Source organism: Chenopodium album, chromosome 16 (assembly GCF_948465745.1).
Source record: "Chenopodium album chromosome 16, dcCheAlbu1.1, whole genome shotgun sequence".
Lineage (NCBI taxonomy): Eukaryota > Viridiplantae > Streptophyta > Magnoliopsida > Caryophyllales > Amaranthaceae > Chenopodium > Chenopodium album.
The window spans coordinates 50,930,678-50,943,037 of NC_137849.1; the positions used below are offsets into that span (position 1 = coordinate 50,930,678).

The 12,360-nt window shown below is 34.8% G+C and overlaps 1 protein-coding gene across 1 annotated transcript; it reads right to left on the reverse strand.

Annotated features, from left to right (window-relative positions):
- Positions 1-1,267: 1,267 nt before the first annotated feature.
- LOC145585880 (putative magnesium transporter NIPA4) lies at positions 1,268-9,090 on the reverse strand. Its single transcript, XM_081642587.1, has 9 exons — positions 8,466-9,090; positions 5,978-6,034; positions 5,205-5,295; positions 4,950-5,110; positions 4,659-4,786; positions 4,395-4,532; positions 3,176-3,268; positions 1,860-1,965; positions 1,268-1,776 (listed from the first exon to the last, which is right to left on the reverse strand). Exons 1-9 carry the CDS (start codon positions 8,623-8,625, stop codon positions 1,673-1,675), a joined length of 1,038 nt encoding a protein of 345 aa, XP_081498713.1. The 5' UTR covers positions 8,626-9,090; the 3' UTR covers positions 1,268-1,672.
- Between the last annotated feature and the right edge of the window lie 3,270 nt (positions 9,091-12,360).

Sequence of the window (12,360 nt, forward strand, 5' to 3'; positions counted from 1 at the left end):
TGAAAACTCAAATGATTTAGAATTCTTGGTGAATGTTATAGCTGTTTGTTCTAACACATATATAGTGTAGGGTCCCACAAGAAAGAGAACTCAACTCTAAAGTCCATGTTTTACCTTTTTCACAACAGCATTTACCAAATTAAAATTTATACAAAAAAAAAAATAAAAAAAAATAAAAATATGGTTTTAGTTTTCTGGGTTGGACTAATGTCAATGCTTTCTAGTTTTATAAAGTGAGAAATTTCTTGCCATTAGGTCTACTAGTCAACATTAATGCACCTAAAGTCAATAAGATTTTATATCTTCTTTTATCTTTGAAGTTTGTACTAAAATCTTCTACACTAGTAGTAGTACAGACGTACACTCATTGAGTAATGATTACGGTTGTCGGTGTTTGATCCTTTTAATTCGTGCTTAGACCTTGTTTTTTTTCAACTTAAATAGAATAACTTCATAAAGTATGATATAAATATTTAGTGAATAATAAGAAATTAGTTTCGTTATGTAACATTAAGTTCAGTTTAAAAAAAGATCAATTGAGGAAACTAGTTATTTTGTTAGTCGTTTTTTTTTTATTTACTTTTTTAATGTACATTAAGAAAGTTAATAAATTTCTGCATCATGGTATAATCACACGATATACAATAATGACAAAATCAAGTTCATGAAAGAAGTTCAGAACAGACAAGAATAGTGAGATGATTTTGCTTTGTATGAGAAGAAATCAAGTTCCATAAAATGAAGTTTGATACAAGTTATCAATTGATGTGATTATTTGTGGTAGATTGGTTTTTAAAAGCTATCAGAAATCTAGAATTTTCTGTGCTACAGCCATCTGTAGAACTTGGAGGCGTCCGTCATCATATCGAAAATATGTGGAGATATTCACACCCTTTATATTTTGCACTCGAAACTCGAAAGCGACATAATAACCCAAAGCAAGGTTTATGTGAAATGATCGAAAGAGGAGTTACTAACCATCAATGTCATACCTGCATTATAGCGTATGTACAAGGAAGTTCACATGATTTCTCTTTCACCATTCTGCTTTGTCCAAAGTAAGGAGCTTCAGTTTGCGCGATTTATAACTGTAACATACTTGAAATGCATATCACGGGGGCAATTTGGAAATTTGAAAGGAGACATCATTGGGATCTTGGGAGTTATTATGTAGACATTAAGGGAAAATTTGACAATCACAGTTATAAACTTTGTTTCTTGGTTGATGCACGATTTAGAGAGATTCTGATGGGGCTGAAGTACAAGATTAAGAAACACTAAACATGGAAATTGATCAACAAAAATGAATGTAATGATTAACTGCCTTTGTATCTTTATACACCCCTCGAAACAAACTCGAGTCTAAATTAAGTTGTATTGAACAATCTTAATTATCTACAAGGCATTCATCATCCTTTCATCAACCACTCAAAGCCCGAATGAGATTTCTTAAAATTGGTTGGAGGGCAAGAGCTCATAGACATGTGCATTGAAGCAAAGCAGTTAAGCAGCTTGATCTATTTTAATCCTGAGTTGTGTGCTGCTTGGCTGAACAGTCGATATTTGTAATCAGAAAGAATGGGAGCTCAGTCACTTGAACTAAAATACGTGAGAGCCCCGACTCTAATGATAAACCATAGGGCACTTGCAGATTTTGAAGCCACATGCTTTGTTATGATGTATGAGTTAATTCTAGGTTCACCAGAGGGGCACCTTCAAGATCAAATTCCTCCATGTTCGAGTGCTTGGGAGTTCGTGAGAATGAAAATGATGGGCCTGAAGAAGGGGAGAAGATGAGAGAATACTAGATATAACAGACAAAAAAAAAACCCAATGACAACAAGTGAACAAGGACGTACTGTCTGTCATGTCCTTCGTTTTATGCAGAAGAAAAGTTCCTGCCAGAATTGTTACAAATCCACACATCTCTGTGACAATTTGACTGCCATTTTGTCCAGCCCAATCCTGCATAAAAACCAAATCCAAGTTTAATCTGGGAATAAGAAAGATCCTTCAGACATTTAAAGTTCGTGTGCTTGCGAGAGAGAACAAAAAAGAGGTGAAATGGACTGAGAAGCACTTAACCAATGTATCATCGCACCCACCCGTGATTTCACCCCCCCCCCCCCCCAAACGTAGAAAATCTAAACACTAACACTATGTTTGGATAACAATTTACAAGGGGAAGGAGATAGGAGGAAGGGAAGGGGAAAGAGAGGGAGAGGGAAAGTGGAGCTTCATTTTCCCTCCAAATCTCTCCAATTTTGAAGGGGTAGTGTATTAAAAAAAGAGTGCAAAAGAGTCCCTCCTTCTCCCTCCCCTTCCTTCCCTCAATCCATTATTAAAACAAGGTGATTTGTCCCCCTCCCTTTCTCTTCCCTTCCTTTCTCTTCATTTCCTCCAATCCAAACAATGTACAAGTTAGAATCAAATCATATAGTTTTTCAAACCCTATTTTAATACTATAGCCCATCCACTTGAAGGAAGGGTGACAACTTAACACCGATGAACAACTTCAATGCCAAATCCCCTATCAGAAAGACCACAGGTCATTTAACACTATTCAGCTCCTATCTCTCCATCCACGACCACAATGCAAGCATCACAAAGGGATACACACAAAAGAAAAAGACTGGGGTGGTCGATGGGAACTGTGGCAAAATTAATCGTGTAGCTCTAAAAGAATTAGTTTGTTTGGATCTCACTACGAATAAATCTTGCTAATATCCAGGAGAATACAATATACCCTAGAGAACGTGTGCACTGCTAGTTACCACATTTTCCCAAGAACATACATACAAATTAACCCATATAACAAGCACACAGGAATTCTTGATGCAAATGACACTTAAACCACTCAAAGAGATAGAACTTTCAGGAAAATGGCCCGCGTACAAGCACAGAGATTTAGACACTTTTTTTTTTCATTTATTTTATTTTATTTTACTGTGGCTACACTACGGGATCAAGTAACGTAATGTAACAATATGAAAAGGCTGCTTGTGCCATCTTTGCAAGCTGTTGCACTTCATTTTAATTTTTAAATTCTTAGCTTGCTTATTACTATTTATAAATACATCTATTGAAGGAGATCAATGCTAAATCACAACCATTTAATATGTTTCTTTCCCCTCCAAGCATAACTTTAGAATTCAGACCAAACAAGATATGTTACCTTAAACATAATAACACTAGCCACAATGGTAAAAGTCGTGAACATCACATAGTATATAGGTGACACAACAGCCGTGTTGAAAGTATCAAGTGCCTGCACATGGAAGACAAACTCATAATCATCTTCCAGTCCAGTCACAGAATAGATAAAAGGACATATATAAATGATAACAATGTCATACTCTATACACAATCACAAAGACGCAACCTACAGCGTCATGAGCACCAAATCATAGATAAAAATGCGACATGGAGTGTCAATATAACATGGAGTGAGACATCAATTTTACAGTGTAAATACATTAGAGGGAAAAAAAAAAAAAAACCGACCAAGAGGGATATCTTTTATGTTCAGCAACAGTACATAATCTTAACAGGGATAAAACCCAATCATTTCAAGATGTCCAAAAGGCTAAGAAACAAGATTTAACATGTAAATCTTGTCTAGCTAATGATAAGACCATAGACATTAACCCATACCCAACTGAACAAAGAATTCAAAGGATTTTCACAGATTCCCAAAGTTAATGTATTAACATGTAGGCATTAAGCTCTGATAATCATTTCCAAATAAACTTAGATAGATAACTAATATGGCAAATAGCATGGAGAGATTGAAGTACTAGTTCAACGAAATTCAAGGAGCACTGGTTTCAACATTAGGAATCACATCAAATGAAATGCAAATAAGGATACTTAGGGAGGGGGACCGGAGGGGGACCTAAGAGAGGTTATCCACCACGAGGGCCTGCAAGTGATTCAACATAAACCATGCAACTTACCAAAAGTTGCACAATCCTTTGTTGAAGACAATTAAAGGAGGTTAAAAGTATGCAACCATCAATATCAACTACATATTAAAGCAATGCATACCTAATTTCCTTGTCACGTTGTACTTTCTCATTTGCAATACCAAGTGATGGATATGCAGGTATTATAGTCATTTTTTTTAAAAAAAATGGAAGAACATATCCAAAAAAAAAAAAAAGGGAAAAGTAGGAGCATGTCATGAGGAATTGAGGATGGTGGAAGGAAAAAAAATGCCAGTCACCATTGCTAGGTTTGCAACCCACTAATTTCTTTCCTTCATAACAAACCAGGCCACAAAAGACGTGTTGGAGTACCAATCAATCAAGGTCCAAAGATACTTCAAAAAGCTAAGATTCTTTTGCATCTATCACCAATTATACATCCTTCACAATATAGCATAAAAAGGTTACCTTGTTTAAATAATTCATTTGCGTTATAATACAAGATACCACGACAAATGCAAATACCCATGTTTGGGGGTATACCAATTGATTCATTCCTGAGAATGTCAACTTCAGAGCAATTCCAAGTGCTTTAACACCCATGACCTGTTGTAAAAAAAGTAAATATTTGTCACAAATCATTGTAAAATGATACAGTAAAAAGCTATTACAAAATAATATCACCATATAAACGTTGCTAAAAAATGAAATAGAAGAATGCTACCCACATACCGACAAAGACCCCACAAGTGAACAGATTCCAATGTAGACCATCACATGAGTCTGCCCATATTGTGGGACATAGTTTACCATAAGGAAAAAAACTACTAATAGCACCAGAACTGCATATGCAAGGAAACCTGCAAAAAGGAATGAGAGTAACATTTGAGTATGGCAGAATCTCTAGAGCCAGCACACAAGAGCATATAAGTGTGTAACTAAGGTTTTCAGCTATGTTTTGCTAGTTTATGTTCTATAACATTATCAGACTGATAGATAATCTAGATGGTAACAGAATAAAACCTGGCTCTGTGGCTAGATCCCATACTTCTGCAACAGACTCAATTTGGCGCTCTTGGGGTGCATGCAAAACAATCGTTATTGAGCCCACAACACACAGTATACAGCCAAGTATCCCGAATATGTGAAGCCTCTCTCTCAAAATAATATGTGCAAGGGTAGCACTAAAGCAATCACATAAGCAAACACTTCAATAAACAAAAATCAACATATACCTGAATATTGAGCCTGAAAAACACATTGAAGCCAACTACTTACCTTATGATGATACTGACTGCACCAAGAGGAGTCACCAAAATAGCTGGTGCAAAAGCGTAGGCTGCAAAATTAGCAATTTCCCCAACAACCACTGCAGCAAAGTCATTTACATCAGATATCTTAAAAGCAAGGCCTTGATAACAATTACAAATGCAAGTCCTCAAATGAGCTGACCACAAGAAGTACAAGAAAGTAAATGTGTGAAATAAATAAAATGACTTGGGTGAAGAAAAATAATCATATAAGAACATCTCATCTATGTGGAAAATGGCAAAAGCTAATCAGAACAACCCATCTTGGCAAAAAATGAAGATATCACCCTTCTTGATCACTAATCTAGACATTCAATAAGTTAACAGGAGATTCTTGCAGAGAAATGTTCAAATAGGATATAGGACTAGAACCCCAAGAAAGCAAGAATGGACTATTCTGATACAAAAACAGGCTACTTAAAGTCTTCATCTTTTACTAGTGAAAAAAAAAAAAAAAAAAAAATATTAGACCAAGTGGAGTACATAAAATTGCATGATAGTTGAACATGAATATATCAATAATAAGCTAAGGCAGTAAGAACCAAAAACTTTAACATTCTAACATTTACAAAAACAATATTCTTTATTTCAAATATATAATCTTTCATTGTCTGCAGAGGGGATTGGAAAAATGAAAGGTGGGAGCAGGAAAAATAAGAGGAATGGCACATCACAAGATTCATAACTGTAGATAATAGTAATATAAAAAATAGACATGATACAAAAGGGTAAAGAACTTACTAGTTAACATGCCAGTCCACCAAAGTGGCTCATATAAGTATGAGTAGCCTCCACTACCTTTAACAATAAAAAAGAAACAATATCATCAATAAATATTGCAAATATCAACTAACATGGACATAATGAAATATAGATTTAACATTGGGCCAGTTATTCTGATCCAGCAGTAGCATCTCACAATGATAACACACACACAAACAATGGTAACGTGTCTATCAGTCTATCATCAGAATAAAAGTAGAAATTTGATCAAGTTACAGAATTCCCAAGAACAGAAGTGCATATCTTACCAACTCACCATTAACAAAAACAACTCCTCCGATGCAATAAGGCAATAAGCTATTCAAGCAAAAGGTTCATATTAGGCATAAATCTTAGGTTAGGGAATTAAGTTTAGTTTTTTAGGAAGTTCTTGTCACTCTTTAGTTAAAAGTATTCCAATGTCTTACACTCTACAATGTGTGAAGCATTATACTTCCACATTACCAGAAAAAGGTAGCACAACAAATAGAGCTTTGCACATTAAACAAATACAAAGTAGCAAGTCCAACACCTAAAAGATAACCAAAGGGTTAAGAAAAATCACTGAGACTTTACCAGCTCCATCTTGAGCAAAAGGTTCAGATATGACTATATGAGTGTAGATATAAAATTCAACCAATCAGAGTTTTATAAATTTCAGGTCTAGTTTCAAGGACCTAGTTTTTCTAGAATCATATGTAAGTATGCATCATCTTGGTCAAATGGAAGAATTAAATTACTTCAATAACATCCATTTTCTGAAATGCACATCGGTGCCCCCCCCCCCCCCAAAAAAAAAAAAAAAAAAAAAAAATGAAATAATTATATCCTGTACAAGTATAAAAGAGTCCACAGGATCAATCCTTGAGAAGTAAAAGATTAAATCCATAAAAAGTAGCATTTAAACAATCAGCAAAGTACAAGCATTTCAGCCATGGCCTTCATTCAGTAATTTTAGATTGGCATCATCTTCAATCAATCAAAGCCTTAATCCCATAAGTGGGGTCGGCTACATGAACCAGAAGTGATTATTCCGTATAATCATCGACAAAAATCTTGCTTCTCCATCCCTTACGATCCAATGCCTCATCCTGATGCAAATCCATATACTTCATATCCTTCCTAACTCCTTCCAACCAAGTCATTTTCGGTCCCCCACTCCCTAGTCTAGCCCCTCCATGGCCTCACTCTTCCAGATGTTAAAAATAATATTTGTAATAGGTGCATAAAAAGAGGACAAGAACATCAGGAAAAACTACGCCATCCCATATAACACTCTTACACTCCTCCCTAGCAATAGATACTGAAAATTTGTTTCAAAACGATCAAATACTACCAGTCTACCACCCATTACTACCACCCAGTACTGAGGCCTTCTTTGGTGTTTTGAAGTTTAAATCTTTATGGAAACTAAAATTACATATGGAAGTCAGAACTCTGTAGAAATCGATTTCCTTCACTTGCTAAGATCGAATTCCACTAAACTTCTGACGTAATTGCAAAATGAAAAAATTAGCCTCATTCATTCACACAAGTGTTACCTGTTTATGGGAACCAGCACATTTAGCATGAAAAAGAGCACTGGAAGTTCCACTAATCTAGCCCTCCTAAGTAAAAAGAAACTTATCAGGACTCGTGTGGGAAGTAGATTACATAAAAAGCTTTCTAGTGCACAAAAATTGAAAGGCTAGTGGAGCTCGATTTATTTCTGATGTTGAAATTCTCAAGCTAGCTTGCAGCCTGATACACTTGTACCCAACCAAACAAGGTGTAATAGACCTAATAGTGAAGTTTGCAAATAGAAGGGTTGAACTAAGCACAACAATCAATATAATGGACCCCATATGATTTCCATTGCAAAAAGAAATCTTTATTTCAGGTAATCCCCAAAGAATATCAGAGTTTCTAAAACAGTGATAACTCTTGTAAAATCACTAGACTACCATTAATAAACTTTTCACCTTAGATAAATCCCAACAAGCCATACTAATTGCAGAGCTACAAACCAAATATATTTCAGAAATAAATGCCCTCTTTTTACCTGATATGGCATTTTATTACATAATATAGCATTTATCACAGGAAAACAGGGTTTACCATTCTTCCAACATTAAAATGCTCATTATCACTACAACAACCCCCATTCCACATCATCAAGGTCTAAGGAAGTTCAACTTACAACCTCACCCTAACCCATGAAAACTCATCCTAACTTTAGCAGTTCTAAAACCCAGAAGAGCAAAGCAATACCCAGAAACCTTAGAATCCGATAAAACCAAAATGCCACAAATTATTCCTAAAATCATAGGCAGTAAAATCAAAACCCTAATTCAAAATAGCATACCGTTGCAGAAAATGGGGGAAATATGAGCAAATTAAATGTATTAAATACAAATCAAAATTAGTACAGTAAATACAATTAAAGTTGATGTCTTAATTACCAAATTGCAGAAATTAGGTTATATACCTGCTCTAACGCCACTAGATCCAGCTTTCTTCAACCCTTTCTTCTTGACAATAAAACTAGCCCCAATAAAAAAACTGGATGATAAAGCCAAAACCAATCCTTTAATGTTATCAGAAGACATCCCATTATAAGTTCCAGAAGTTTCCCCTGATTCTTGCATTGCTCTAGTTCTTCAAAACCCTGATTTCGCTCTCCAAAATACACAAACTACAATTGATACAGTGTAACTAAATGGCTGATGAATTCAATTACTCAATCCAGCAATAAGCATAAAAAACCCCAGTTTTGAAAAAATAGTATTGTATTCGAGTTTAATCTTCTTCAACCCCCAAAATGTTCTACTCCTTTTTGAAGAAGCTAAACGACAATGTTTGAAATCGCAGAAAGTGGAAGATGAAAGAAATGGTGGGATCTTTGGGAAGGTTGAGAATGAGGGAAGTAGGGGATTTGATTAAAGGGGAATCTAAGTGAGAGGAACCGACATTGATTGCAGAATTACAGAAGAAGAAGAAAGAGAAAGACCTACAGAGAGACACAAAGAGACGATGTGTTAAAGGGGGTTTTCTCACTTTTTTCTTCTTTTCGATTTCCTTTATTTTTCTTTTCTTTTCTTTTTTTTCAGTCTGTCATTTGAGAAGAATGAGGATCACGGTGTTAAACTGTAAACAACTAAACATAGGGGTTAGGGGGCTAGGGGCAGGGCCACGGTTGCACATGTGTTAAAAATCAACCCATCTGAAAAAATAGATTTGTTTGGAACTTTGGATGCAATAATTTAACGCAACTTAATTTTGAAACAAACCTCATTTAACTTTATCGAACCCAATCTGAATAATTGAATTGAAAACTGTAGACGTAGGGCCAAAGTGGTCAAAAAGAAAAGACAATAGAAGAGAAGAGTTTGGGAATGAATTTTTTGAGTTAAAACAAAAAAAAAAAAAAATCCCTTCATGTTTTTTTAAGTGTTATATTTTGACCGCCTAATTATTATACTTTACAGTTTACACTCTCTCATTGTCTATCGTTTCCTACAATAACAAGGTTAAGAAAAAACTTAAATTTTTTATTATTTAACATGCCCCATTTGAATAATACAGAGTAATAATTTAATGTATTTAACCCTTTTTCTTAAAATTCTGTGAAAAATCCTAGAGTATTTATAATCTTATTTTATTTTTAAACTAACATTAGTATACCTCTTATACTTTTAGAGTCACATGTTCATATAGTTAATTGATTTTGTTCTTGTTATAATATTTACTCGTAATTATTATATCTCAAACTCATTTTAGTGAGTATAATCTCATAATATAATATAATGAGTTGGGAAACATTGTTTGGGCCAAAAATTATCTGTTTTTTTACGTTAATATCATATAACAAATCAAAAAGGTTATAGCTTATAATGTCAATAGTGTCTACTAAATAAACAAGGTTAAAATGGATAATAAAATATAAATATAATCCATTATTAATGATTTGATAGTATTAGTGCAACTACTTTGAAAAGCCACTTGTTAAAAAAGTAGTTGTAAAAAAACCAGGAGTACGGATATACTACTAGTCTACTATCCAAGAAGGTATAACGAGAATACGTGATTTTTCAAATTAAAGTCTGTTTCCCATTGATTTCAAGTCAATTCATCCCTTCAAACACGGCAATACTGTTAGTTTGTTCTGCCTTTGCTTCTCTTCGTTCATTCATCTCCTTTTTCTCAGTCTCAATATATATATAATGCCATTGTCACAGTCGATGAAACAAACACGTACATACTTGAAAATGGGCATCAGTACCATAAACTACTAGTCGATTTTGTTTTTGTTTCTTTTGCGGAGTTTGTTAGTTTTTTGTTAACAATCTTCAACACAGAAATCAATCATGGTCAACCTCTTCCAGCTTCTTCAAAATACCGAAAATTATGGTTATTATAACCCTCCCAAATGGAACGCAAGCACAAACCCATGTACGTGGGAAGGGGTGATATGCACCAACAACTCTGTTACCCAACTCCGTCTCTCCTACTACAACATCTGCAACTCAAGTGTTGAGTGGCGTACTTGACAATTTGGTGGATTTGGATCTGCAGAACAACATTTTGACAGGACCCATCCCTGCTGATCTTGGTTTATATCAGGAGTTATTGTCTTTAAACTTGGCACGAAATAAGTTGTCTGGTGAGCTTCCAACAGAATTGGGTAATCTGAAGCAGCTTCAAGTGTTAAGTCTTGATCACAATAACTTTGTTGGTGAGATTCCTCATGAAATCACACAGCTATTAAACTTGAAGTACCTAAATAACAGCTGGAACTCGCTGAGTGGCTCAATCCCGCCTTCCATCTCAGATTTGACTAACCTTGAAAAGCTGGATTTGTCAAACGACAAATTAAGTGGTTTAATACCCAGAAATATTGGTAACATACAACAATCCTTGATTGAACTTTGGTTGAACCATAATCTTCTTGGTGGGTTAATTCCCCTCATGTCTAGAAAAATACAGATATTGGATCTCTCTTACAACAAACTTTCAGGTAATAACATGTCAACATTATTATTTTAAGTTTTTCAACTTTGGATTAGGCCTCATTTTATCAAATGTTTTGGTGAATCTCAAACACATACTTGGACAAGTCTTACTTTTATAGTAAAACTTACCTAGATCAATTTCAGGTTACATTCCAGAGTTTCTCCAAGACATGTCACAGCTCTCATACTTAAACTTAGCAGGCAACAGCTTGTCCGGGGGAATACCCTCACAACTTGGGTTTTGGTCTCTCAGGTCTCTTGATTTATCCAACAACAATCTATCTGGCCCGATTCCATTCAAGCTGCAAAGATTCGAATATGAAGCATTTTTCAGAAATCGTTACCTTTGTGGGAATCCAATGAATCAGCTGCAGCATTGTTGAAGATGGAGATGCCTCATCGAAACAAAGACAAAATGAAAGCAGAAGCTTTTATGTAGGGTTGTTCGTGAGCATGGGGCTTGGATTCTACTTTGGATTTTGGGGAGTGTGTGGTACTCTTGCACTAAAACATACTTGGAGATATGCCTTCTTCAGCTTCATTGACAGTGTATATAACAGAATATATGTAACTATAGCTATTTATGTTGCCAGATTTCAGAGGAAGTCTCTGACATAAATGCAGTCTGTAGTTTACCATCTCAATATCATTGATGCAGTTGTTGAATAAGCTAAGCTATGTTTCAGTGATTTGCATAGACATAGTGTAGCACCACCTACTTCTCCTGATTGATAAAAGTTTTCTTGGAAGTCCTTACAAATTCCTAAATCTCCAGGGCTAGATGTTCTTTCAATCGTTTTTGTTGTAATCTTGTATTGTTGTTGGATCATAGCATTAATGCGTTAAGTGCATTGTTTTTTAACTAATCTGTTTTTTTTCTTCCACTGTATGTCTCCATAATCAAGACAGCTTTAGCCTTAAGTCGCACGAACATTATGTATTCTATAATTCTGTTAGTAGCAATGGACCTCAGTTTGCTCATTACATTTGGCCTTATTTAAATTATTCGGAGAGATTATATATAGTTTGTTACTCATGCCACAAACTTGGGATTTCTCAATAATTGTGTTAATTTAAAATTTTATTTTTTTGGATTCTCTTACTCAAAAAGTCAAAAGCTTGAAATAATTACATTATACTCGTATTAATGATTTAATTAAAAGTGTACAAAGTTGACGAATGCGAGTATGCAACAACTCTACTTCCCAAGAAATTTCCTAGTTATTTAAAGTCAATATATACAACCAACCTTTCAAAAACGCAAATACTCTTCTGTCTTCTGTTTCCTTCTTGATTTCACTCTTACTTGTGTTTGTCGTAATTCTTCATTTGTTCCTTAAACTAACTTTCAAATGGGCTTCACTATCCATT

What these genes read in the sequence shown, in the direction of transcription:
- LOC145585880 (XM_081642587.1), bottom strand. Translation starts at nt 8,625, where the DNA reads ATGCAAGAATCAGGGGAAACTTCTGGAACTTATAATGGGATGTCTTCT. An exon ending in CTAGTGTTATTATGTTTAAG is followed by an intron (nt 1,966 to 3,175) that starts GTAACATATCTT and finishes GTTTTTATGCAG; the next exon opens with GATTGGGCTGGACAAAATGG. An exon ending in AACGAAGGACATGACAGACA is followed by an intron (nt 1,777 to 1,859) that starts GTACGTCCTTGT and finishes CCCCTTCTTCAG; the next exon opens with GCCCATCATTTTCATTCTCA.